The 24,437-nt window shown below is 36.3% G+C and overlaps 1 protein-coding gene and 1 long non-coding RNA gene across 2 annotated transcripts; both read left to right on the forward strand.

The window, feature by feature from the left end:
• Nucleotides 1-10,808: 10,808 nt before the first annotated feature.
• LOC140521171 (uncharacterized) lies at nucleotides 10,809-16,525 on the forward strand. The gene is made up of 3 exons (XR_011972819.1): nucleotides 10,809-11,024; nucleotides 12,048-12,136; nucleotides 16,335-16,525. It is a non-coding gene; the product is annotated as an uncharacterized lncRNA (long non-coding RNA).
• Nucleotides 16,526-21,965: 5,440 nt separating this feature from the next.
• On the forward strand, nucleotides 21,966-22,901 carry LOC140519713 (olfactory receptor 5M5-like). Its single transcript, XM_072633024.1, has one exon. It carries the CDS (start codon nucleotides 21,966-21,968, stop codon nucleotides 22,899-22,901), a length of 936 nt encoding a protein of 311 aa, XP_072489125.1.
• The last annotated feature ends 1,536 nt before the right edge of the window (nucleotides 22,902-24,437 follow it).

The raw sequence follows: 24,437 nt of genomic DNA on the forward strand, positions 1-24,437 counted from the left end.
CAAACCCACATCTTCCTAACTCCACTTCCAGTCCTCTCTTTTTTCTTTATTGGTCAGATGACATAGTATAGAGAACCCTGAATCTGAAGTCAGGAACACTTGCTTTGGAGTAAATGCTTAACAGTTCCCAGCCCAGTTATCTCAGGAGCTTGTTGTGAGGGTGAAATGAGCAATGAATAAAAAATTTTGCAAACCTTCAAGCACTATAAAATGACAGTTACTATTGTTTATATCATTGTTTTTACTTTTTTCATAATGTAATATAGTCTCTCTACATTTCCAGATCTGAGAACATAGAGTGTGAGACTGGGAATGATGGGAAATCTGTCTGGAAATATAGGTGGAAGTTAGGTTGTAAAAAGCTTTAAATGTTAGCTAAGTTTGTATTTTCTTCTGGAGTCAATGAATCAGTAAAATTTTGTGAGCAAAATATCAATGTAGTCAGATCTGTGCATTAAGAATGTGAATTTGATAGTTATGTGGAGTATGGATTATAGAGGGGAGAGGCTGGAAGGTGAGTTATTTGCTATCATCTATGAATGATTTGATAAGATTTGAGCCACAGTGGTAGCCATATATGTGAGTAGAAAGCTACAGAGAAACCAGAACAAAGGGGATAATACTTCTACTATGCTCTCTGTCCTGGTTATAGAATAACTGGAGTATTGTGTCCAATTCTGCAAATAATATGCAAAATTATATTTGCAAAATGGGGTTTCTCCAGGTGATTGGGCCGTCAATATGAAAAGGTGACAGGCCTTAGGAGAACAAGTTGAAAAAACTGAGGAAGAAAAGATGTGGGAATCATAAGAACTATTTTAAAGTATTTGTAGAACTGCCCTATAGAAAAAGAATTAGAATTATTATTGCTTACATTTAGAGGGTTGAACTAGGAACAATGAACAAAATTGTGGTTTTTTGCTTGATATAACAGAAAAACTTCCTAAAATTAATAGTTGACCAGGGATGAAATTGGGCAGCCCCAGGAAGTTATGGGTTACCCTTGACTTCAAGTCTTTAAATGCAATCTGGATATTAAAGAGGAAATTTCTCTGAGGATCTTTCTGATTGAAATTTTTATGAAGGAATTAATGTGTCAGAAACAAAACTGTAGTGCCCGAAACACTCTTAAAATTTTCCATCTAATATCCATACTGAGTTTTATACAGTGAGTAATATGAAAAGGATAAAGTAATTCATTAAAACATTCTGGGTCTTAGTTTTCTCTTCTGTAAATGAAAAAGGTTGGGGGTTATATAGGACCACCTATAAGATTCTTTTTAATTATGAAATTTTGTGAGTCTCCATTTGAGTATCACATGAAAATCCATCACCCATGACAGCTAAAGGCTAATACAATTCCCAACAGAAAGGCCATTACAGCTACATAAGCTGTGAAAAGGAGTGTCAGGGCACTTGCAGGTTCTAATGAAGTATATATTTGAAGTGTTCAAAGTCTGTTGTCATGAAAATCTGATTTTTATTTATGATGGAAGTACAATTAGTCTTGTGGGAAATAAAATTGTCATATTTAATCTATCATTATTCCTAGTCACTATGTTCTGTAAATCCATTAAACCTATCCAGTAAAAATGTATTAGGTGCCTTCTATGTGCTGGTGACACTATGCCCTTTCTACTTTAGTGTACAAGGCTGATTCAGTCTCCTGTTTCCATACCAGTTACACACCCAGACTCAAATAACTAAAGGTGATCTGGTCTTCTTCACTGTAGATATAAATAAATGGAATCTTCTGATCAGAAATACTAAGTGGAAGTCTTAGGGAAACATATCAGGTTGCTCAAGGAGATGAAAGATTTAAGAAACGAATTCACTAACAAAGTATTGAATTTTCATGTGATAGGGAAGGCTGGATCTGGGAACAAGTATTTCTATAAGGTATACTATATGTCAGGAACTTTACTACATGCTTTACAAACAGTATGTGATCTGATCTTTACAACAACTAGTAGATAAGTTCTATTATTATCCCCATTTTACAGACAAGGAAACTGAAGCAAACAGTTTGCCAGTGCCAATCAGCTAGTTAGGATATGAGGGTGGATTTTTAACTCAGGTTTGCCCTAACTTTAGGCTGAATGCTTTATATACTATTCCACCTAGTTATACGTAGGATAGTGGCAATATATAAAATTAATAATATTTTCCTCTCCATAGAAAAAGTACTTTGATACCTATGTATATTTTACATATTCTTTTTTCAAAATCTGGAGATAGTTTTACTTGAACATTACTGATTTTCTTTTCTATGTTACACTCTTCTTTTCTCTCCAATAATTCTATCTGCCAAATTATGTCTTCATTCACAGATGATTAAATTTCCTTTCAAGATGATAACCCCAGAGGGCCCCATATGGCCTCAGAATATAATAATCCATGCTTTTGATTTCAAATAAGTAGGTTACAGAGGCAATTCTTATGCCTTCTTAATGAATAATTGAAAAAAACACATATACCAATGTTTTGCTCCAAATACTTTTGTTGACATGTCTTTACTCTTGACCAGAAAGCACTTGGAACCATCAGTCCATATAATGGATATGGGTTCATCATATGGCCCCAAAGGAGTCCAGTCCTGGTCAAATACATTGTTATTCCTTTTATCTTCCTTTTCCCCAGAGCCTAATACATTTGAGTAATGTTGTGTTTTATAGCCACATATAGTCTTGGAATTGGAGGAAAAGAGAATCTATGCACATAGTCACTGAGGTTAAAATGATCAAGTTCAGGTAAGGAAACTAAACTGATGAGTAAAATTTTACCACCTCCATTGATATTTATAGAAAGTCAGTTATGTAGAGAGATTTCCACATATTTGCTGTCGTATCACTATTCCAGGATTTGGAGATCAAACTTATTTTACACGAAATATAGTGACTCTGTTTCACAGAGCATTGATTGCATTTATACCATGAGTATTCAAAAACATACATTTCAGTTATTTGCACAGAGATTTTAACTATTCCATAATCAGTACACGTCTTTTGAGGATTTTGAAGATTTATTCATATTTGTGCATAAGACAGATACCTTCAGAAGCAGAATGAAGGATAGATTAATGGAGAAATGAGAACATAAGAAGTAGGAAGATTAGTTAAGGGACTCAGAATTTTTAAAGTAATTGGTAATGTATTGGGGTGGTGACAGTTGGAACTAGAAGGAGAAGGAAGTGAAACAAATTGTGTTGGGAGATCTGAAAGAGAGTACATGGTGATTTGTTATATGACAGCCTGAAGCAGACAGAAAATTTGAAGATAAAATTTAAATATAGCATGGCAAATTTTGTTACAAATGACACGCATGGGACAATCAGAAAAAGGAGCAGGTTTCAGGGAAAAGATTATAATTTTGGTACTGGATATGTGTGTAAACATTAAATACTGGTGGATATATATTCAGAACTAAATGTCTTAGAAGGAGTTTGAAATTTATGTCTGAATCTCAGCAGGAACATCAGGAGGATTATTGAGTAGAGAATCATTTCTGCAAGAATTTTACTTCAAGGAAGTTATGAGATGGGAATGGGGAGAAAGAAGAGAGAGACAGAAAGTCAGAGAAAAACAGAGAGAGAGAGTAATACTGAGCAAAGGAGAGACAGAGAGAGGGAAGAAGAGACAAAAACAGAGAGGAAGAGGCAGATATATATAGAGAGACAGAGAAACGGATGGAGAAACAGTGAGAAAGATATAGAGAGAGTAACATAGGGATAGGAGAGAAAGAGAGAGAGAGAGAGAGAGAGAGAGAGAGAGGAGAGAGAGAGAGAGAGAGAGAGAGAGAGAGAGAGAGAGAGAGAGAGAGAGAGAGAGAGAGAGAGAGAGAGAGAGAGCTTCAAAGAACAAAGTCATTAGGGGTTGGAATAAATATGAAGAAACAATAATGGCAGTAGAGAAGGAGCACTAAGAAAAATAGTAGATAAACAAGGAAAGTATAATGTCTCAGAAATCAAGAGAAAAGAGTATCTATGGAAGACGGCCTTGACAATGGTGTTGAAAATCACAGAGGGATCAAGACCTTTGGATTGGGTGACAAAGTCATAATTGGTGAGTTTAAGAGAGCAATTTCAGTAGTAGTAGAAACCATATATCAGTTGGGTAGAGGAGAGAATATGGAAGCTGAGACATGAAGCATAGACTGCTTTTAAAAGAAGTTTGTGAAAGGGAAGAGAAAGATATATGGAAGTTATACAGATTGGAAAGGTTTAGGGTGAGTTTTTTGTTTTGTTTTTAGATTTAGGGAAATCTATACATATATGGGCTTGGCATACAGGACAGAGAAAGACTGAAGATGCATGCCAGTTAAGGAGATAATTGACAGATAGATGAGGTGATAATAATTATTCATACTGATGAGTTTACAGTTCACCAAAATTCTATCTTTTTTACAAAAATCCTGTGAACTTCATAAGGTGATAGTCTTTGAAATCCAAGAATCTCATCACTGATAGAAGGTCAATGGTTTGGTTTTAAACTACCTGTAAAAATGACAGATGATTTCCTTTACCAAATAAGTTCATTAGCACAATGCCTAACACATAGTGAGGACTTAATACATGCTTAATGACTACTTGAATTAGAAAAAGAGCAAGTTATGACAAAAATTAATTTTTCCATAAGTAGGAGAAGGATCCATCTCATCAAGAAGATAAATGTGGCAGGAGAAGGGGATACTGGAAAAAGCTACATGGTTTGGGAGAACAGAAGCATGGGGAGAAGAAGCTTACACAAGACATTTGTATCAAGACTGAGTCATGAGCAAGGAGTTTTAGTGAAGAATATGATACTGAATTTCCCCTATTTCTGTCCTCCCTGCCACTTGAAACCCCACTAAAGATCCTGATTTCAGTGAAGTTAGAGTCTAGGTCATCTACTATTAATGTGCAGAACAAATGTAAGTTTAAGAGCCAAGACATTGAAGAGGCAAAAGTTCAGATCTGCCAGTTACTAGCTATGTTGCTGGTAATCACTTAAACTTTCTAAGGCTCGATTTCCTCATCTAAAGTACTAAGATAATAATATTTGTGCTGACTACCTCATGTGTGATTAAACTGAGGATCATATATAAAGAATGTAAAGTTCTTTTTAACCATAAAGTCCTATACAAATAGGATAATTTTCTTTCTATATTCTCCCAATAGATCTCTAAACAAGATGGAGGGCAGCAACCTGACCTCAGTAACTGAGTTCATCCTCCTGGGACTCTCCAGCAGACCTGATCTCCAGGTGTACCTTTTCCTGCTCTTTCTGGTTGTCTACCTGATGATCTTACTGGGAAACCTGCTCATTGTGTTGCTGATATTAATGGACACATGTCTCCACACTCCTATGTACTTCTTTCTTGCCAATTTATCCATTCTAGAATTCTCTTACACATCCTGTGTAATTCCACAGATGCTGGGGCACTTGTTGGCAGAAAGGAAGTCTATCTCTTTCTCCCGCTGTGCTGCACAGTTCTACACATTCCTGTTTTTTGGCATTGGAGAGTGCTTTATCCTCTCAGTAATGGCCTATGATCGCTATGTGGCCATCCGGGATCCCTTAAGGTACACAGTCATAATGAACTGGGGGGTCTGTGGAGGGTTGGCTGCTGGTTACTGGGTGGGTGGCTTTATTGCATCCACAATAGACACAGTAGCCATGTTCCAGCTTTCATTCTGCCGGGAAAATGTCATCAATCATTTCTTGTGTGAAATGCCTGCCCTATTGCACCTCTCCTGTACAGATACATCTCATGTAGAGATGGTCATGAATGTCCTCTGTATCTTTACCCTCTTGAGTCCTATCACATTCATCACCTTCTCATATGCCCATATTATCAATGTTGTGTTATACATTCAATCTGCCCAGGGACGCAGAAAAGCCTTTTCTACTTGCTCTTCCCACCTCATTGTTGTCATGGTATTTTATGGTACTGTAATCTCACTCTATATTAGACCCCGATCACTCTCTTCTCCAAAGTATGATAAAATAATTTCTCTATTTTATGTGGCTTTTACACCTATCTTTAATCCTCTTGTCTATAGTCTGAGGAATAAGGAGGTAAAAATCGCCCTAAGAAAACTCTTGGGGAAAACCAGAGACACATAAGACACTAGGATACTTCTTTTACCTATCTCTCTTCAATGGCCCATCCTTGGAGCCTCTGACCTAGATCATTGTCCTTCTTCTTCCCATGTGGGATGTCTGGGAAGTGGTAAAACTTGCTACTGTTATCGATGCCCTTGCACTCTGCCTTTTCCCCTTTCCCCCTTATGAATGCCCGAGTCACCCAAAAACCATTCAGTGCATCTCCATTACCAATCATAGAAATAATAATCCCATGAAAGAAAATTATTATACTGAAATAAGGTGCTAAATTTCTGGGATGCCGGTAAAGAAGTCATAAAGGAAAAATGTATCCCTACAAACATAATTTAACAACATAGGAAAAAGAAAGTTTAGTGAACTGAATATACATTTCAAATAATTTGAAAGCCAACAAACAAACAATCCTAGAATAAGCTTAAAAGACAAGATATTAAAATATGAGGAGAAACAGAGAAGCTAGAAACAAAAAATCCTATAGGAATGATAAATTAAAAGCCAGCTTGAAAAGACTAATAAAATTGATAACTGTTTAGCCTATTTGATTAAAAAGAGGGCATCCAATAAAAAATGAGCAGGACAAAATAAGAAAACCAGCAGAAAGAAAAAGTGTAATCAGAAACTACTCATAGTTATAGACTTACAAAACTGAGAATACAAAGGAAATAGAGGACTATCTTCAAAAACATGAAATACCAGACTTACAGAAGGTCAAGTAAAGATCTTAAATAACCAAATCTCAGGAAAAGGAAATAGTATTCACTGAGCTCACAGAAGAATTCTATCAAAATTTTAAAGAACTCTTTGTACCTATATCTTACAAATTATTCTCAAAAATTAAGAAAGAAGACTTCCTACCAGATTCCTTTTATTAATGAAAAATATAGTTCTGATACTTAAACTAGGGAAGTATAAGCAAGAGAAGTATAAAATCAGATCTTTAAGTAAAATCAGTTTAAAAAGTTTTCAAACTGACTAGAGATCCATCAAAAAATCATACATTTTGGTCAGTTTGTATTTTTGTAAGGAATGCAAAAATGATCCAACATTAGAAAAATAATCAGAATAATTAATTATACTGAAAACAAAATGAGATCAAACCCCATAATCATCTCAACAGATATGGGAAAGTATTTAGTATATTACAACATTTATGCTAAAAATCCTGAAAAGTATAAACACACAGGAATCTTTCTAATATCACTAAAGAACTTAACTAAAATGAAAAGCAAGCATCTTTTGCAATGAGTATAACTAGAGCCTTTGTCAATAAATATGCAAGTGAAGCAAGTATGTCTACTCTACCCACAATTATTTGACGTAATTCTTGAAATTCTAGCCATATCAATAAGAAAAGTAAAAGAAATTCATTGCATATAGTTAAAAGGGAGATAAATTACCCCTACTTGCTGATGATATGAAAGTATATTTAGAAATCCTAGGGAATCAGCAAAGAAATTAATTGAAACAATAGCTTTAACAAAGACATTGGCTACAAAAGCCCCCCTCAAAACAAAAAAGGATTTGTGTACGATAGCAGTAAAATAAAAGGAGCAGGGATACAAAGGGAAATCTCATTCCAAAGAAGTACAAAATGCGTATAGTATCTCACTAATCATTCTACAAAAGAAGAGAATTATCTATGTTGCAAAGTGTTCCTTAAGGAAATAAAGAACAACCTAATTAGCTAGACAATTATCCTGTGATTATAGGTGGGCTACACCAGTGCAATGAAAATGACAATACAAGTATTTCTAATGGTATATATAATACAACCACCTCAAATGCTATACCAACGAAACCATCAAAGAAATACATTACAGAATTTAATAAAATAAATAAAATTTATTTGGAAAAAAAGATCTAAAACATCAAGGGAAATTATGAAAGACGTAGATATGAGAAGGAAATAAGACAAAAGTCAAAATATATAATAAAGCTATAGTCACTAAAGTCATCTATTACTGTTTAAAAAACAAGAGATTTTGATCTATGCAACCAACTAAACAAGGGAGAACCAGAAACAATGGAAGTAAGTAATACAGTGCTTGAGAAAGTGGAAAAGAGAAATCATCTTAGGAAAGCATTTCCTAGATGTTACAAGTTGCTGATAAAACTTGAAAGCAGCATGGCAGAAATTCCTGTGCTTTTCTCTTAAAATATTATTTCCTATTTATTCTGTATATAGCTTGCTTTGTATACATTTATTTGCACACTGTTTCCTGCCTTAGATTATAAACTCCTTGAGGGACACTTTTGTCTCTTCTTGTGTCTCAAATATTTAGCAAAACACTTAATCAATGCATACTGAATGAATGAAAATCACTAAACTGTGGTTACCCTTTGATCCATCAATTTAACTTGCAGCAAAAACTGAAAAGAAAATGGATACCCCTTTTTTGAGGAATGGCTAAACAAATTATGTGATGGATTATTATTGTGGTGTAAGAAATGATGAAACGGACAAATTCAGAGAAACCTACAAAGCTTCTTGTGAACTGATGTGGAATGAAGTAAGCAGGACCAGAAAAAGAACTGATACAATAGCTGCAGGCAATATTCTAAAAGAAAGCAACTTTGAAAGGTAGAGGAGCTGTGATCAATTCAATGACCAGTCACAACTCCTGAAGAGTGAAGACAAAACTTGTTTCTTCACAGAGGGATGATTGACCACAGATGCAGAATAAAACACACATAGGGTAAAAGTTAGGGTTATGTGAATATGTTTTGCTTAGTTATGTTTATTTGTTGTAAGGAAGTATCTTTGCTATTGTTGTCTTTGCCATAGGGAATACTTGTGAAAGGGCTTCATGGGGTAGTGATAGTGACAAAAAAGAAGAAGGGAGGGAAGAAGAGAAAAATTATTCAATTATTGTTGATACTCTTGATGATGTGTAATATCAACAAGAATCAAGTATTAAGTACCTACTATGTACCAGGCACTGTACTAAGTGCTTATTTCCTCATTTGATCCCTGCAAGCTTGGGGAGTAGGTGCTATTATTATTCCCATTATGCAGTTTTGGAAAGTGAGGTAGACAAAGGTGAAATGACTTGCCTAAGGTCATGTCTCTGGGAAATATCTGGGACCAGATATGAGTTCAATTATTGTTGATTCCAGGACCAGCACTCTCAATGAAACATTTGCTATACAGAAGAATATACAGAAGACTTCTCAGTCACTAAGTCACTCTGAGAAGCAAAGAATACTACCATGTTTAATTTCATTAGTATATACCTAAAAAACTTTCTCTGTGTAATAAATTCATTGCTTTATATATAATCTTCTTATTGCTCTTTGAATAAGGAATACATGTGTTTCTTGATATTTTTCAAATCCATAATTTTTTAATTGAAGAAAGAAAATAAGTTTTATGATTCAAAACTAAAGTAATTACCATTAACTACAAGCTTCTGTAGAGCATTCATTGCTGATCTCAAGAAACTAGAGTTCTAGATATGTACACAGGAAAAGATAATGATTAATACAAAACCACGTGCTAAAGAAGACATGAGTTGTTCCAACTCTAAGTGACAGAGGTTAGTGGAGAGGACTCTATGGGTTCTAGATATCAAGGCAGTCTTGTTTGACTTGAACCTTGAGGGATGGATAAAATTATATGAACAGAAGTGAGAAAAGCCTTCCAGACAGGAGGAAAAGTAAAAGAATAGCTTCAAAGAGGGGAGTAGGCTTGATATATGTGAATATAAAGAGACTAACTTATCTGGAGCAGGGATAAAGTCATAAGAGTCATAGGAGGGTAAGTACTGGAGGTCACATGACACAATGAAGAGAAGTAATATACAGGTGATAGACAAGGAATAATCCAAAGAGATGTTCAAATTCTTTAGGGGAAAAAAGAGATGCTATATGAAGTCAAAGTAGTTAGCAGGACACTGAAGTCCTTGCTCAAGCTGAACTGTCAAGTATTCAAACTATGCTTCACAGAGTGCAAACTGCAAAGAGCTGGTCACGTTGTTCGAATGCAAAATGTATGCTTGCCAAAAAGATTGTTTTATGGAGAACTTGCATGGGGCAGGTGATCACATGGTGGTTAGAAGAAGTGATACAAGGACACCCTCAAGGTCTCTCTCAAGAACTTTGGATTTCACTGTGCAATATGGGAGACATTGGCATGGTATGCCCACACCAGAAAGGGTACTGTGCTCTTTGAGCAAAGCAGAATTGAGACAGCACAAAGTAAACATAGGAGGCGCAAATTTGGGATATCCACCCCAAATATTCACACAGACTATCTGTGCCCAACCTGTGGTAGAACATTCCAAGCTCATACTGATCTGATCAGTCACAGTTGGACACACTGAAATTTCACTTTATCTTGGTAATGTCATTTTGGTCCTCTTCAAAGACAAAGGACAACAGTCAACCAAGCAAGTTAACAAGAATTGATAAGAGGCATTAAAAATCTGAGTCTGTTTAGGAGGAAGCAGATTTATGGATGAAGTGAGAGTCCTCAAAGGAGAATGTGAAGCAGATCTCTCTGAACCACATACATTCTACAGGAACTTCCATGATGCCAGACATAAATCTCCAGAATCTAGAGTCCATTACATACTGTTCTTTTTCTAGTGGGAACATAGGACCCAGGAAGCTAAGGATCAGAAAAAATGATGTAACAATTACTCCCCTTTTCGCTAATGAAGAGCCATGAGGATCAAATCTCAGAGACCCCCCAGACTAAGTAAATATTCCTGCATTGAACTGGACTCCTATTGTTCACCTCTAGAGTTTAAGAACCCAGAAACTAGTCCCCAATTTCCATCAGCTCCACTAAGGGACTCTCACAGCTTATGACCAGATATCTGTTATCTCAACTTTTGGATTTAAATTTGCTCTCATCTGAAGCAAAGAAGCAGAGAAAACACAGATGGACATTACCTGAGATAATCACTGACTAATAGGGTAAGAGTCGGGGGAGGACAGATTGGAGGATTAGATAGCTTCTGGGTTGTCACTGAGTCCTTGCCCTTTTCTCCCTCCCAGAACTCACTCTGAAATTAATACAAAAACGTAATTAATAGCAGCCTCAGAATTTTGGGTTTGGTGCAGGGAAAATGCAAAAGAAGCAAAAACAGATGAAGGAACATGGGTGTGTGTGTGTGTGTGTGGTAAATTAGCAGTATTGTATTAGAGGAGAAAATTGTAGAGCTCCAACATGAGGATTTCTGGGAGAATAGTAATAGGGTATGGTGATCAGATACTTCTACAGGGAGTCAGGAGACCTGGCAGCCAGTTCCAGCTAACTCTGTGTGATGTGTAGCTTCCTTTTGTATTTACTTTCTTTGATCTTCTTTCACTTTGTCTTCACCTCTCAACAGCTTTCCTGACAACCACACAAGGATACTGAGAGGATCAAAGGAGATGATGGTTTAAAGACTAGACTTTGGGTTGCCTCAAACACCATGTAAATGCAAGGCATGTTATTGTGGTTAGTTTCAAGGTGGTTTTTTTTGTTAGAGCTGGAGAATGTCATCCCAGCCAGGGTAAATTTCCTCTGCATTCCCCCTCTCACTGAGTATATATAGTTTTTAATTGCACCAATGGTAAGGGAAGCAGTAGCAGGAGGAAATAGGGTGCAGAGTTTACATCATTAATTTTTTCATTTTAGGACTGAGTGGGCATGGGCTCTGGTGAACCATCCACAACTGGGGAGAACCTTAAAAAGAGTCCATCCTACCCTGTTGGTGCCTCCCTTTTCTACACAAACCACTTCTGTGTTAAGCAAGGAAATCTCAGGGCTGATGTTGCTGAAACTGTGGTCCCTTGTTTGTTTTTTTACAAATATCCTACTCCGCATGACCTGAGTCTTCTCCCTAGAAACTGTGTTTGCCTTTGTATATGTATAATTGTTGAGTATCAGATGATGGAATTGAGGAACAACTAGGTACAGAGATGAATCCTCTTTTTCTCTTAATGTCTCCATAGCTTCCCCATGGTCTAAGACATTACTGTCCAAGCAAGACAAGAGACCAGCAATGCAAGAGTTACTGTTACATCAGATCCAGAAATCTGTGGTAAGAATTGGTCACCTCTTGTCTATGTAGCTGGGGAGGTATGGGGTCAGCAAATTGCAAAAGAGTTCATGCATCATTCTTCCTCATAAAACTCTATCCCTGTGACCAATCAATGAATCAGTACACATTTATGAAGCATCTACTATGTATTAGGCACTGTGCTAAATGTTGAGAATACTAAAGGACACAAAACATAATCCCTGCCTTCAAGGAATTTACAATCTAGTAGGGCAGATAACACACAAAAAATATATACAAAGCAAGTTATACACAGGATAAGTTCGAGGCAATTAGCAGAGGGTAGACATTGCAATTATGAAGGACTAGGAAAGACTTCCTGTAGAAAGTGGCATTTTAACAAGATACACAGTTTTTTAAAAGTGTATGTGTATGGATATAAGCAGGTCTTATACCATTAAAGATTTCTCAATGAAAATTGTGCCTTTTCTTTTCAAGTTGTATGCTATTTTAAATCCCTGGGGTAAATGATTTTTCAGAGTAACCTTTTGATGAATCTTTGTATAATGAAAAAGAGAAATTCAAGTTATTATGTCTTAATTCATAGTTTTGGAATATATTCATTAAACTTAAAATTTTCAAGTTGCAAAGGATTACCATAACTGATCCCATTCATGAATTCCCTCCACAGAATACTGTATGAGTAGTTATAATGACTACTGATATTTATGTAGTTGCTTTAAGGAACAACTAGGTGCCTCTGTGCATTGAGTGCTGGGTTTAGAATTAGGAAGACTCAAGTTAAAGAGTTCAAATCTATTCACCGTGTGACCCTAGGCAAGTCACTTGAACATTTCCTTCCTTTCCTCATCTGTTAAATGAGTTGGAGAAGGAAATGGCAAACCATTCCAGTGTCTTTGCCAAACAAAAACCCTAACAGGGTCAAGAAGAGTTGGACATGACTGAAACAATTGAACATGTAGTGCTTTAAACATATAGTGGTTTAAAGTCTGCAACGATCAAGCTGGACACTATAGGCAAATGAGACTTTTTACACACACCTTTGGTGGAACCATGACTAATTACATTCCTTTAAGAAGTAGCTCTTAGTCTATTGCATGACCCTCATAGAGGTAAAGCACCTGGACAATAGCATCCCAACCATTCACCATCTGGAGATGCTTATCTTATAGTGAGTGTTGTCCAACAAGTCCTACAAGGTCAACCACATTTGGGAAATCTCCATCATGAAATGGAAATGCTATCCAATTTCATACTAAGTCTGGCATGAGAGGGATAATTTAGCTACTTGAAACTATTGCTAGTTGAACTATTTTCAAGTCTTCCATTGCTCCTAAGGACCTACTTTTAGAATCCTTTGTAAGGTAGGGATTTTATCTCACAGAAACCCCTGAAAAAACAGAAATATTATTTAACTATGGTACGTTTTGAATAAAAAAATAGCACCCTCCAACGGAACTCTCCAAATATACATGCATCTAACAGTCAATTTTGTAAATATCTCTTCCTAAATTCTACTTAAGTCTGGCTAATTAATTTGCATTGACCATAAATGATGAAGGGAACACTGTGGAATAACGACTCATACTTATAACATTAAAAAGACACATACACCTGGACACTGATGGGAAAATGTAGTTGTGCTCCTGAGGCTCACCTGGCCACTTCAAGAGGAGTCAACAGAAGAGAATTGTTAAAAATTTTCAAAAATATTCACAGAGAGATACTATAGTTTAAAAAGTTACAAGTTATGTAAATAGCAAGTTGTTCAAAATAGATTTGGAGTTTCATGTGCACTATCTATTTATTATTCTATTATGTTGTGAAAATGCTTGTTCTATTTCATAAGTTAAAAATAAAATAAATTTTAACAAGAAAAGTTACATTTTGAATTCATTGTTTATTTAAAAGAAATGAACGTATACATAATAAACACCTGCATTTTATGCACAATATTCTTTTTCTATTATGATATGTGTATAGAGATTGCTTAATTTATTCCATGTTTGTTAAATTTTGAATTTGAAAAAATGAATTTTAAAAGGAAAAGCTAAGTATTCAGTGTCATTGTTTTAAAATTTTTATTATTCTTTTATATTGTGAACTTTCATAAACATTGACAAACAGGGACATTTTCTTTTTAAAAAATATATTAATTTTTAGTTTTCAACATTCACTTCCATAAGATTTTGAGTTCCAAATTTTCTCCCCATCTCTCCCCTCTCCCCACCCCAAGACGGCATGTGAATTGGTACAGACTTAACATATACATACATATTAAACCTATTTTGACATTAGTCATGGTGTAAAGAAAAATTAGAACCAATGTGAGAAGTCACAAGAAAGAAGAAACAAACAAAAGAGAAAGAGCATATAACATGCCTTGACTTCAGTTCAGACTCCATAGTTCTTTATCTGGAGGTCCATAGCATTTTCCATCATGGGTCTTTTGGAGTCATCTTAGATCCTTGCATTGCTAAGAAGAGATAAGTTTATCAAAGTTAGTCATCACATAATGTGACTGCTACTATGTACTATGTTCTATTGGTTCTGATCACTTCACTTAGGATCAGTTCATGTAAGTCTTTCCAGGTTTTTCTGAAGTCCCATCTACTCAATATAGCACAATAGTACTCCATTACATTCATATGCCACAACTTGTTCAGCCATTCCCCAACTGATGGACATCCCCTCAATTTCCAATTCTTTGCCACTATAAAAAGAGCTGCCATAAATATTCTTGTAAATGTGGGTCCTTTTCCAACTTGTATGATCTCTTTGGGAAACAGACTTTTAAGTGGTATTGTCAAAGAGGATGCACAGTTTATAATCCTTTGTGCATAGTTCCAAATTCCTCTCTGGAATGGCTGGGTCAGTTCACAACTCCACCAACACTGCATTATTGTTACAATTTTCCCACATCTTCTTCAGCATTTATCATTTTCCTGTTTTGTCAAACTATGGATATTTCAATATCCAAAGATACAAAAAGAAAATTCCCTCTGCATCTTATTTTGATTAAGTGCAATTTGTTTCCTTTTATTCTATATTAATTTCAACATTTAGAAAAAATGATGGGCCTTGAAATACAGATAGAATTTAAAATATGGAGAAGATTGGCAAGGGGTCTCATTACAGCGAAAACAGTAATCTAAGAACAGATTCAAAGGTGGGAATAAGATTGGCATATATGAAGGAGATAATGAGATGTGCCTTTCTGCAGCAGATAGACTTCAGAATGGTCATGAAAGATAACAAATCCCAGAGATCTCATGATGCAATAGAGCAAAAGAAACAATGTATAGGAAAATAATCAGGACTTAACCCAAATGCATGCTCAAATTCTTTGTAGGGAAAGAAATAGTGCTAGGAAGACATATAGGCAGTTAGCCAGGCTTAACATCTGGAGATAAAAAGATCTAGGTTATTTCAAGAACAAAGTGTTATATGATCATAGTCAGGGGCTGGGGGTCAGTGGAAATTGAATGACCCCAAGGATTGTCTGAAGCAGAAATCTCTGAAAAAATCCCTAAAGAAAATCTAAAACTGGAATACCCAGAAGACAGATCCCAGTAGACTCTACTATTTCCTTAGCTGGGACATAGGACTCCGGAGGATATAGGCCAAAGAGGGGGTGGAGGTTAATCTGTTCTTGCTAATGAAGACTTTTAGGGATCAGATCCCACAGGTTCCCAAGTGGAGTAAACATTCGTATTTTCCCTTGCATCTCTGGACTCAGTGGTGAATTGTCACAAGTTGGGGAGATTCCTACAAACAGCTTACCCTATTCTGTGGATAAGACTTAGTGTCAGAAGGAATTGCATTCAACTCTTACCTTAAATACTTATAAGCTGTGGTGCCTTGGACAAATCATGTAGGCTCTCTGGGACTCAGCTATTCATTTATAAAATGAGTAGTTTGGATTTAATGACATCAAAGGTCCCTTCCACCTATAAACTTATGATCTTATGATCCTCCAATTATTTTATAAATTACTATCTAGCCAAGTGAAGGGAGGGTTAATGTTGCTGATACTTTGGTCCTTAATTTTTTGTCAGATATTAAAATTTGCATGATCAAATGTCTAACCTGATCAGCATCTTCTCTTTGAAACCACAGTTTTTGACATGGTAGAAGGCCACATACTGGAAGTCTGGGTATGGAATGAATGTATAGCTAGATAAGGGGATTAATTCCCTTCCTTTGTTTGTTTCCCCAGCCTTCCAATGGATTAACTCATCGCTTTCCAAACAAGACCAGAGGGACCAACCAAGTAGATGTTACTGCTGTGTCAAATGCACAAATAAGAGGTATGGATGGGCTATCCTGCAGCTGTGGAATTGAGAATTTAGTGAGAGAGCACATGACAATTCACCATTCTTCCTCAGGGTAGGGTCTAACACCTTCAAGGTCCAGGTCATTGCTAGTTCTGTTTGATGGATAGTAGCAAGATTAGTGTAGTTAGATAAGTACTGAAAGTGTAAATCACGCTTTTCTTTTGAGGGAGAATTCATTTTAAAATTGTCTGAAGAGTTACTTTTGGAAGGAACTCTATGATGAATCAATGCATTAAGCAAAGAATTCAAATAATATTGCTCTAATTTGCATTTTTTCATGTATTCATTAGATACAATCTCTGAACTGGAAGTCACTTAATTTATTCCAGCCACCAAAGCCCACTCAGAAATCTCTCCACTGTATCCCTTACAAAGGGTAATAACTAATGGTAACAACAATAACTATTATTTGTACAATGCTTTAACATTCATGAAGTGATCTATATTCAGTGTCTCATTTAGTCTTTACTACCAGCCAGTGAGATATGAACTAAAGTGATTATCTCTATGTTACAGATGGAGAAACTGAGGCTTAGATTTCAAATGACTCACCTATGGGCACCTAGCTAGTCAAGGTCATAGGCAGATTGAAATCCATGTCCAGCTCACTCAAAGTCTAGTCATCTCATTTGTTCCTCTTGGTCAGATGACAAAGTGGATAGAACACTGAACCTGGAGTATAGAAGATCTGTGTATCAATCTTGGCTCAGCCAGTAATTAACTGGGTTACCTTGGGCCAAAAGCTTACCACCTTTTAGCCTACTTAGCTCTGGAAGTCGAGAGGATCAAAAGAGAAAATGTATGATAAACCTTTGCATAACTTGAAGCACTATAAATAGCAGTTATTAGTGGTTAATATTACTAGTATTACTTTGTCACATTACCTTTCGTATGGTCTCTGCACATTTCCAGATCTGGGGAACACAGAATGACAAAGGAGGAGGGATGGGAAATCAGTCTGGAAAGATAGGTTGGAGCCGGATTGTAAACGGCTTTGAATGTTAAAGGAGTTTGTGTTTTTATCCTCAAGGCAATAAGGAATCACTGAAATTTTGTGAGAAGAGTTTCAAATAGTCAAATCTGTGCATTAAGAATATAAATTTGATAGCTATGTGAAGTATGGATTATAGAAGGGAGATGCATGAGGCAAGAAGTTCAATTATTTTCTATAGTCCCTGAATGCTTTTATAAGGATGTGAGCTAAAGTGGTGGTGATGTATGCCAGAGGAAAGCTACAGAAAAATCAGAATGAGTGAGTTAATAATTTCATTGTTCTCTGCCCTGGGGAGACCGTAGCTTGCATATTGTGTTCAATTCCGGGAATCATATTTTAAGAATAACATTTACAAAATGAATTTTATCCAGGTGATAGGGTCAGCAATACAACAAGGGGACGGGTCATAGGAGAATTGATTGTGGAAACTGAGCAAGTAAAGATGTGAGAATCATGATAGTTGTTTTTAAGGATTTATAGGGCTGTCTCACAAAGGAAAAATCTAGGCTTAGGCCTAGAGGGTTGAACAAGGAGTAATGCACAAAGTTGTGGGTTTTGTTTGATAGAAGAGAAAAACTTCCTAAAAAGTATAACTGTCCATGAGTGAGATGAGCAGCCTCAGGAAGTTATGGATTATTTTGACTGCAGGTCTTTAAATACAGCTTGAGTGTTTTAGAGAGGATTTCTCTGAGGTTTCCTCTGTCTCAGAGATTTTATGGAAGAATGAGTGTTTCAGAAACAAGACTGTGATGCACAGCACTTTCCATCCACTACCCCTCCACCCCATTCTGAATTTTATAGAGTAAGATGAGAGGGAGGCAGTATTTCATGAAAGACCTTCTGGGTCCTAGTTTTTTCCCCCATAAAAAACAAAGAGTTGGATTTAATAATCTTTAAGTTTCTTTCCCATTATAAAATTCTATGAATCTCTTTGAATAGCACATGAAAACTCACTATTTGTGGCAGTTAAAGCCTCATACACTTCCTAAAAGAAAAGCAATCATAACAACACAAAATGTGAAAGTGAGTGTCAGGACTGAGATGGCATTTGTAGGTTTTAATGTAGTAGCCATCTGACGTGTTTAAAATCTATTGTTGTGAAATTCTAATTTTTAGTTAGGAAGTATAGTTAGCCTTGTGAGAAAAAGAATTGCCATATTTGATCTATCATTATTCTCAGTCACTCTGTCTTGTAAATCCACAAATCCAATCCAATAAACATTTACTAAGTGCCTACTATGTGCCAATAACACTAAGTGGTTGAAATGCCCTTTCTACTTTAGTGTGTAAGGCTGATTTGGTTTCCCATTCCCATATTGGCTATTGACCTAGACCCCAATAGCTAAAGTCTTCTTAGAAGAGGCAAGTAGATGGAATCTTCTGGTCAGAAATACTAAGTGTAGGTCTGGGGGAACAAGATCAGGGAACTCAAGGAGATGAAAGATTTCAGAAAGAAAACCTGTGACCAGGAGGCTAATTTTTACCTGCTGGAGAAGAGCAGGGCGGGTAACAAGTATTTCTATAGTGGCTACTATATGTCAGGCACTGTATGAATGCTTTTCAAATACAATGTCATTTGATCTTCATAACAACTCTCGGAGATAGGTGCTATTAATATTTCCATTTTACATATCAAGAAATTGAGGGAAATGGAGGTTAAATGACTTGCCCAGTGTCACTTAGCTTGTTAGTATTTGAGGCCACATGTAATCCAGGTGTTCCTGACTCTATGTTGAATGTGCTACCTAGCTATAGATGGGATAGTGAGAATAAGTAAAATTAATGTGTTCCTCTGGGTGGAGGAAGTACTTTGAAACCTCTGTGTATTTTGCATATTTTCTTTTTCATAATCTGGAGAAATTATTACTTCAATAATATTAGGTTTATTTTGTGTTTTCCTCTTCTTTCTCTCCTTCAATAATTTTGTCAATTTATAGGCATCTTTAATCATAGACAATTAAGTTCTGTTTCATGCTGAAATCCCCAGAGTGCCCCATAGCAATAAGCCACATTTTTGGCTTCAAATATATAGGTTACAAAGTCAATTCTTATGTATTCCTAGCATATAATAGAAAATTGCCGATATTCTGCTCCAAACACCCTTGCTTACAATTCTTCACTCCTGACCACAAAGTTTTTTTAAACATCAGTTCATTCAAGGCACATAACTTCATTTTATGTCCCCCAAAAGTGCTGCCCAGGTCAAATGCATTGTTCTTTCTCCTGTTCCACTCCCAACCCATGACATAATACTGCTGAACAATGTTGTGTTTTTTAGCCATAATTAGCCTTGCTTTTGGGGGAGACGAGAGTCTCTGCACAGAGCCACTGAGGTTGAAAGGATCAATTTCAGGTAAGCAAACCACTGCTGAGCAAAATTTTATCTTCTCTGTTGATGCATATAGGAGAGCAGTCATCTTGAGAGATTGCCACACGTTTATTGTTATATCCGGATTCTAGGATCAGGGGGTCAGACTTACCTTAGATAAAATATGAAGATTCTATTTCTCAGTGGACTGATTATACTTCTATCATGAATATTCAAAAGTATGAATTTCAATTCTGTGCAAAGAAATTTTAACTTTATTACATTGACAGAGAACTTTTGGGGGTTTTGAAGATTTATTCATATATGGACTTAAGGAAGATAACTTGAGAAGCACTATGAAGGGTAGATTCATAGAGTAATGACACTATAAGAGGAAGGAGGATTAGTTAAGGGACTTATGGGAATTTTTAAGGTAGTTGCTCATGTACTGGGTTAGTGAGTGTTGTAGTTGGGAGGAGGGAAAGGAAGTTAGACAAATTGAGGGAAAGGAAGTTAGACAAATTGTGGAGGGAGATCTGATAGTACAAAACAATTGATTATAGAACAGTTTGAGGCAGGCAGAATCTTTAGAGACAGATTTCAACTTTCCATAATGAATTCTGAATGAAATCTGGATTCATCCCTCCCCACAAATTTTGTTAACTTTACTGTGTATTAGTATTCTCTCTCTGTCTCTTTCTCTCTGTCTCTGGTCTCTTTCTCTCTGTCTCTCTGTCTCTGTCTGTCTCTCTGTTTCTGTCTCTCTGTCCCTCCATCTCTGTCTCTCCATCTCTGTCTCTCTCTGTCTCTCTGTCTCTTTCTGTCTCTCTGTCTCTCTCTCTCTCTCTCTCGGTCTCTCTCTCTTTCTCCTCTTGGCCTTCAGGTCGGTGCTCTCTACTCTCCACAAACAAAAAAAGACCACCAGCAACAAAATCCCTCCAAATAAAAGCAGAACAGAGGTAGAGGGACCCCATCTCTGCAGCCTGATTGGGAGTGTGCCTGGAGACCTCCAATGGCTGGAGAAGAGACCTTTGCCCCACTCTACCCACCCATCTATGTGTCCACCCCTGGTATAAGTCTTCTGTCAGTCTGCACTTCAGTACCACATGTTTGTTCTACACATCTCCGTGTTGTACCCATTCTCTACTTATCAGCATGCTTCTGCCTTGGAAGGGTGTTTTCCTCTTGGTCTTGGCCATGTTCCCTTGTGGCTGATCCCAGCCTCCATGTTTGTCCCCTTGTTTTTGATTCTTTGTTGCTACACCATATGTGTGCTTGAATCCTGTGCTGGTCCCTACTCTACACAGGTACATAAATATTTCCTATCTCTATTCCTTCCTAACATGGGAAAATTCAAATTAAGTAAAAACCACTTTACGTAAAGGTCAGCAGAAAGGTCCACTTATGTAAAAAAAATATGTTCTGTAGTCCCATCTATACAAAGGGAGTGGCAGGTAGGAGTGAATGGTTAGTCTTGCTCACATGTTCAGTGCCACTCTTCAGCTTTTACTCGATTTATATAGAACTTTAAGGTATATAAACCATTATCTTTATAACTCTATGAACACAATAGTACAAATATCATTTCCCACCTTTCATTTATAAGGAACTGAGCCAGTAAATGAGTTTCACAACTCTCCTAATTCTAAGTCCAGTGTTCTTTCCCTTATACCATACTGCTTCTTTTCAATGATGTCCTTGATGAAAAGAAAGTAACTAACCTTGTGGAGGAATAAGTTTATTTCATTCTCTAAAATAGGAGGGTCGTCATTAACATGTTCCAAGGAATAGGAGAGGGAAGTTTGAGGAATTCTCATTGGATGACCCTGATCTCAGTGAAGTAAGAGACCAAATAATAATTGGTGAATATGGAGAAGAGAGTCAAGTTTAGAGACCAGGACAGAAAAATATTCAGGTCTACTACTTGTTCGTTGTGACACCATTTGAATGTATTTTAACTTTCTGAGCCTCAATATCTTCAGTATCAAAAAACTGAGATGATAATTTATCAACATACAACCTGTTTCATATGGATACAATGACAATGATGTGGTAGAATGGATATAAAATGATTTTCAATCATAAAGGGATACATATATATGACCTAATAGTCTCTGTAAATTCTCTGGGTAGTGACAGCAAGAAGAAAACAGGAATAAAAATGCTTGTAGCCATAACTCTCCATGTTCTTTCAGTAAACTCATTAACAAGATGGAGAGCAGCAACCTCACCTCAGTGACTGAGTTCATCCTCCTTGGCCTCTCCAGTCAGCCTGAGATCCAGGTCTACCTCTTCCTCCTCTTCCTCATGATCTGCCTGATCATCTTGCTGGGGAACCTGCTCATTATGTTGCTGATAATGATCGATTTGCGCCTTCATACACCTATGTATTTCTTCCTCACTAATTTATCAAGTATAGAAATCTGTTTAACATCCTGTGTGTTTCCACAGATGCTGGTACACTTCTTGGCAGAGAGAAAATCTATCTCCTACTCTTGCTGTGTCATACAGTTCTACACATCCCTTTCCTTTGGCATTGCAGAGTGCTATATCCTCTCAGTGATGGCATATGACCGCTATGTTGCTATTCGAGACCCTTTAAGGTATTCAGTCACAATGAACTGGGTGATTTGTGGGAGGCTAGCTGCTGGGTCATGGTTGGGTGGTTTTATACTTTCTGCAGTAGATACAGTTGCCACGTTTCAGCTGTCATTCTGCCATAATAATGTAATCAATCATTTTTTGTGTGAAATGCCTGCTCTACTGCACCTCTCTTGCACTGACACCAGCCAGGCAGAGCTAGTCATGCAGGTCCTCTGTATCTTTACCCTTTTGGGCCCTATCACACTTATCATCCTTTCCTATGCACATATCATCATTGCTGTCCTGAGAATTCGCTCTGCCCAGGGACGCAGAAAGGCTTTCTCTACTTGCTCTTCCCACCTTCTAGTTGTTACTCTATTTTTTGGGACTATAATGTCTCTTTACTTAAAGCCCAAGTCTCTATCCTCTCCAGAATACAATAAGGTTGTTTCAGTGTTTTATTTGGCTTTTACACCTGTCCTTAACCCTCTAATCTATAGCCTGAGGAATAAAGAGGTGAAAATGGCCCTAAGAAAACTTTTGGGGAAACCTGAAAGTCCTTAATTCTACTTATCTCATCCATGAATCTATGTGAGGAAAATTTGAGCCCAAAGAGTCTTCTTCTTTTTCATCCACAAATTTCTTTTTAAAAACTAAAAAAATAGATCTTATTTTTTCCAACTATATTAAAAAAAAACATTTCAACTTGTTTTCTCAAATTTGAATTAGAAATTCTCTCCATCCTTTTTACTCCCCCATTTGAGGAGGCAAGCAATGTGTCATAGATTATACATATGTAGTCATGGAAAACATATTTCCCTATTAAACATGTTATAAAAGAAAACAGAGACCAAAACAATTAAACTAAAGTTAAAAAAGAAAAATGTTTCAATCTGCATTCATACTCCAATTCATTCTCTGGGAAGTGGATAGCATTCTTCCTCATAAGTCTTTCTGAATTGCCTTGAATCATTATGTTACCAAGAATAGCTGTCATTCAGTTGAATTGTACAATATTTCTGTTATTGTGAACAATATCCTCCTGGTTCTGCTCATTTCACTTTGCGTCAGTTCCTGTAAGTCTTTCTGGGTTTCTCTGATAACAACCTGCACAAAAGTATTCTATCACAATCATAATTCACAATTTATTCAGCAATTGCCCAATTAATAGGTATACTTTTAACTTCCATTTTTTAGAGTTCCATAAATAAGAGCTGTTAAAAATAGTTTTGCACATGTAAGTCCTTTTCCTTTTTGTTTTTGATCTCAAGGATATGCACAGTTTTATAGTCCTTTGGCCATAGTTCCAAAGTGCTTTCTAAAATGGTTAGAACAGTATACAACTTTACCGAGAGGATTAATGTCCCTGTTTCTTCAAATGCCTTCCAATTTTTTTTTTCTTTTCTGTTATATTACCCAATCTTACAGGTGTAAAGTGGTACTCCAGCATTGTTTCAGTTTGTATATTCTGAATCAGTAGTAATTCAAACAGTTTTCATGTGACTAGAGATAACTTCAATTTTTTTCTTCTCAAAACTGCCTATTGATATCCTTTTACTAGTTATTGACTGAGGAATGACATATTCTTATAGATTTGTTTCAGTTCTCCATATATATTAGAGATGAGGCCTTTAACAGTGAAATTTGCTGTAATTCCACTCCCCCTCACCAGTTTTTTTTTTGTTTGTTTTCCTTCTAATTTTGGCTACATTAGATTTGTTTGTGCAAAAATATTTTCAATTGGATGTAATAAAAATTATCCATTTTACTTCCATAATGATTGCTATTTCTTGTTTTGTTGCAAATTCATACCTTATCCACAAATCTGACAGTAAGATAATATCACACTTTATGTCTAACTAATGTATTCATTTTGATCTTATCTTGCTACATGATGAGATGCTATTCGACACCTACTGTCTGCCAATCTGTGTTCCAGGTTTCCCCAAAATTTTTGTCAGATAGTGAATTCTTGTTCCAAAAGCTTTGGTTTTGTTATTTATTAAACAATGGATTACTATGGTCATTTAGTACCATATATTGTCTAAGTAATCCATTTCACCAGTTCGCCACTCTATTTGTTAGTAAGTACCAGATTAA

Source organism: Notamacropus eugenii, chromosome 1 (assembly GCF_028372415.1).
Source record: "Notamacropus eugenii isolate mMacEug1 chromosome 1, mMacEug1.pri_v2, whole genome shotgun sequence".
Taxonomy (NCBI): domain Eukaryota; kingdom Metazoa; phylum Chordata; class Mammalia; order Diprotodontia; family Macropodidae; genus Notamacropus; species Notamacropus eugenii.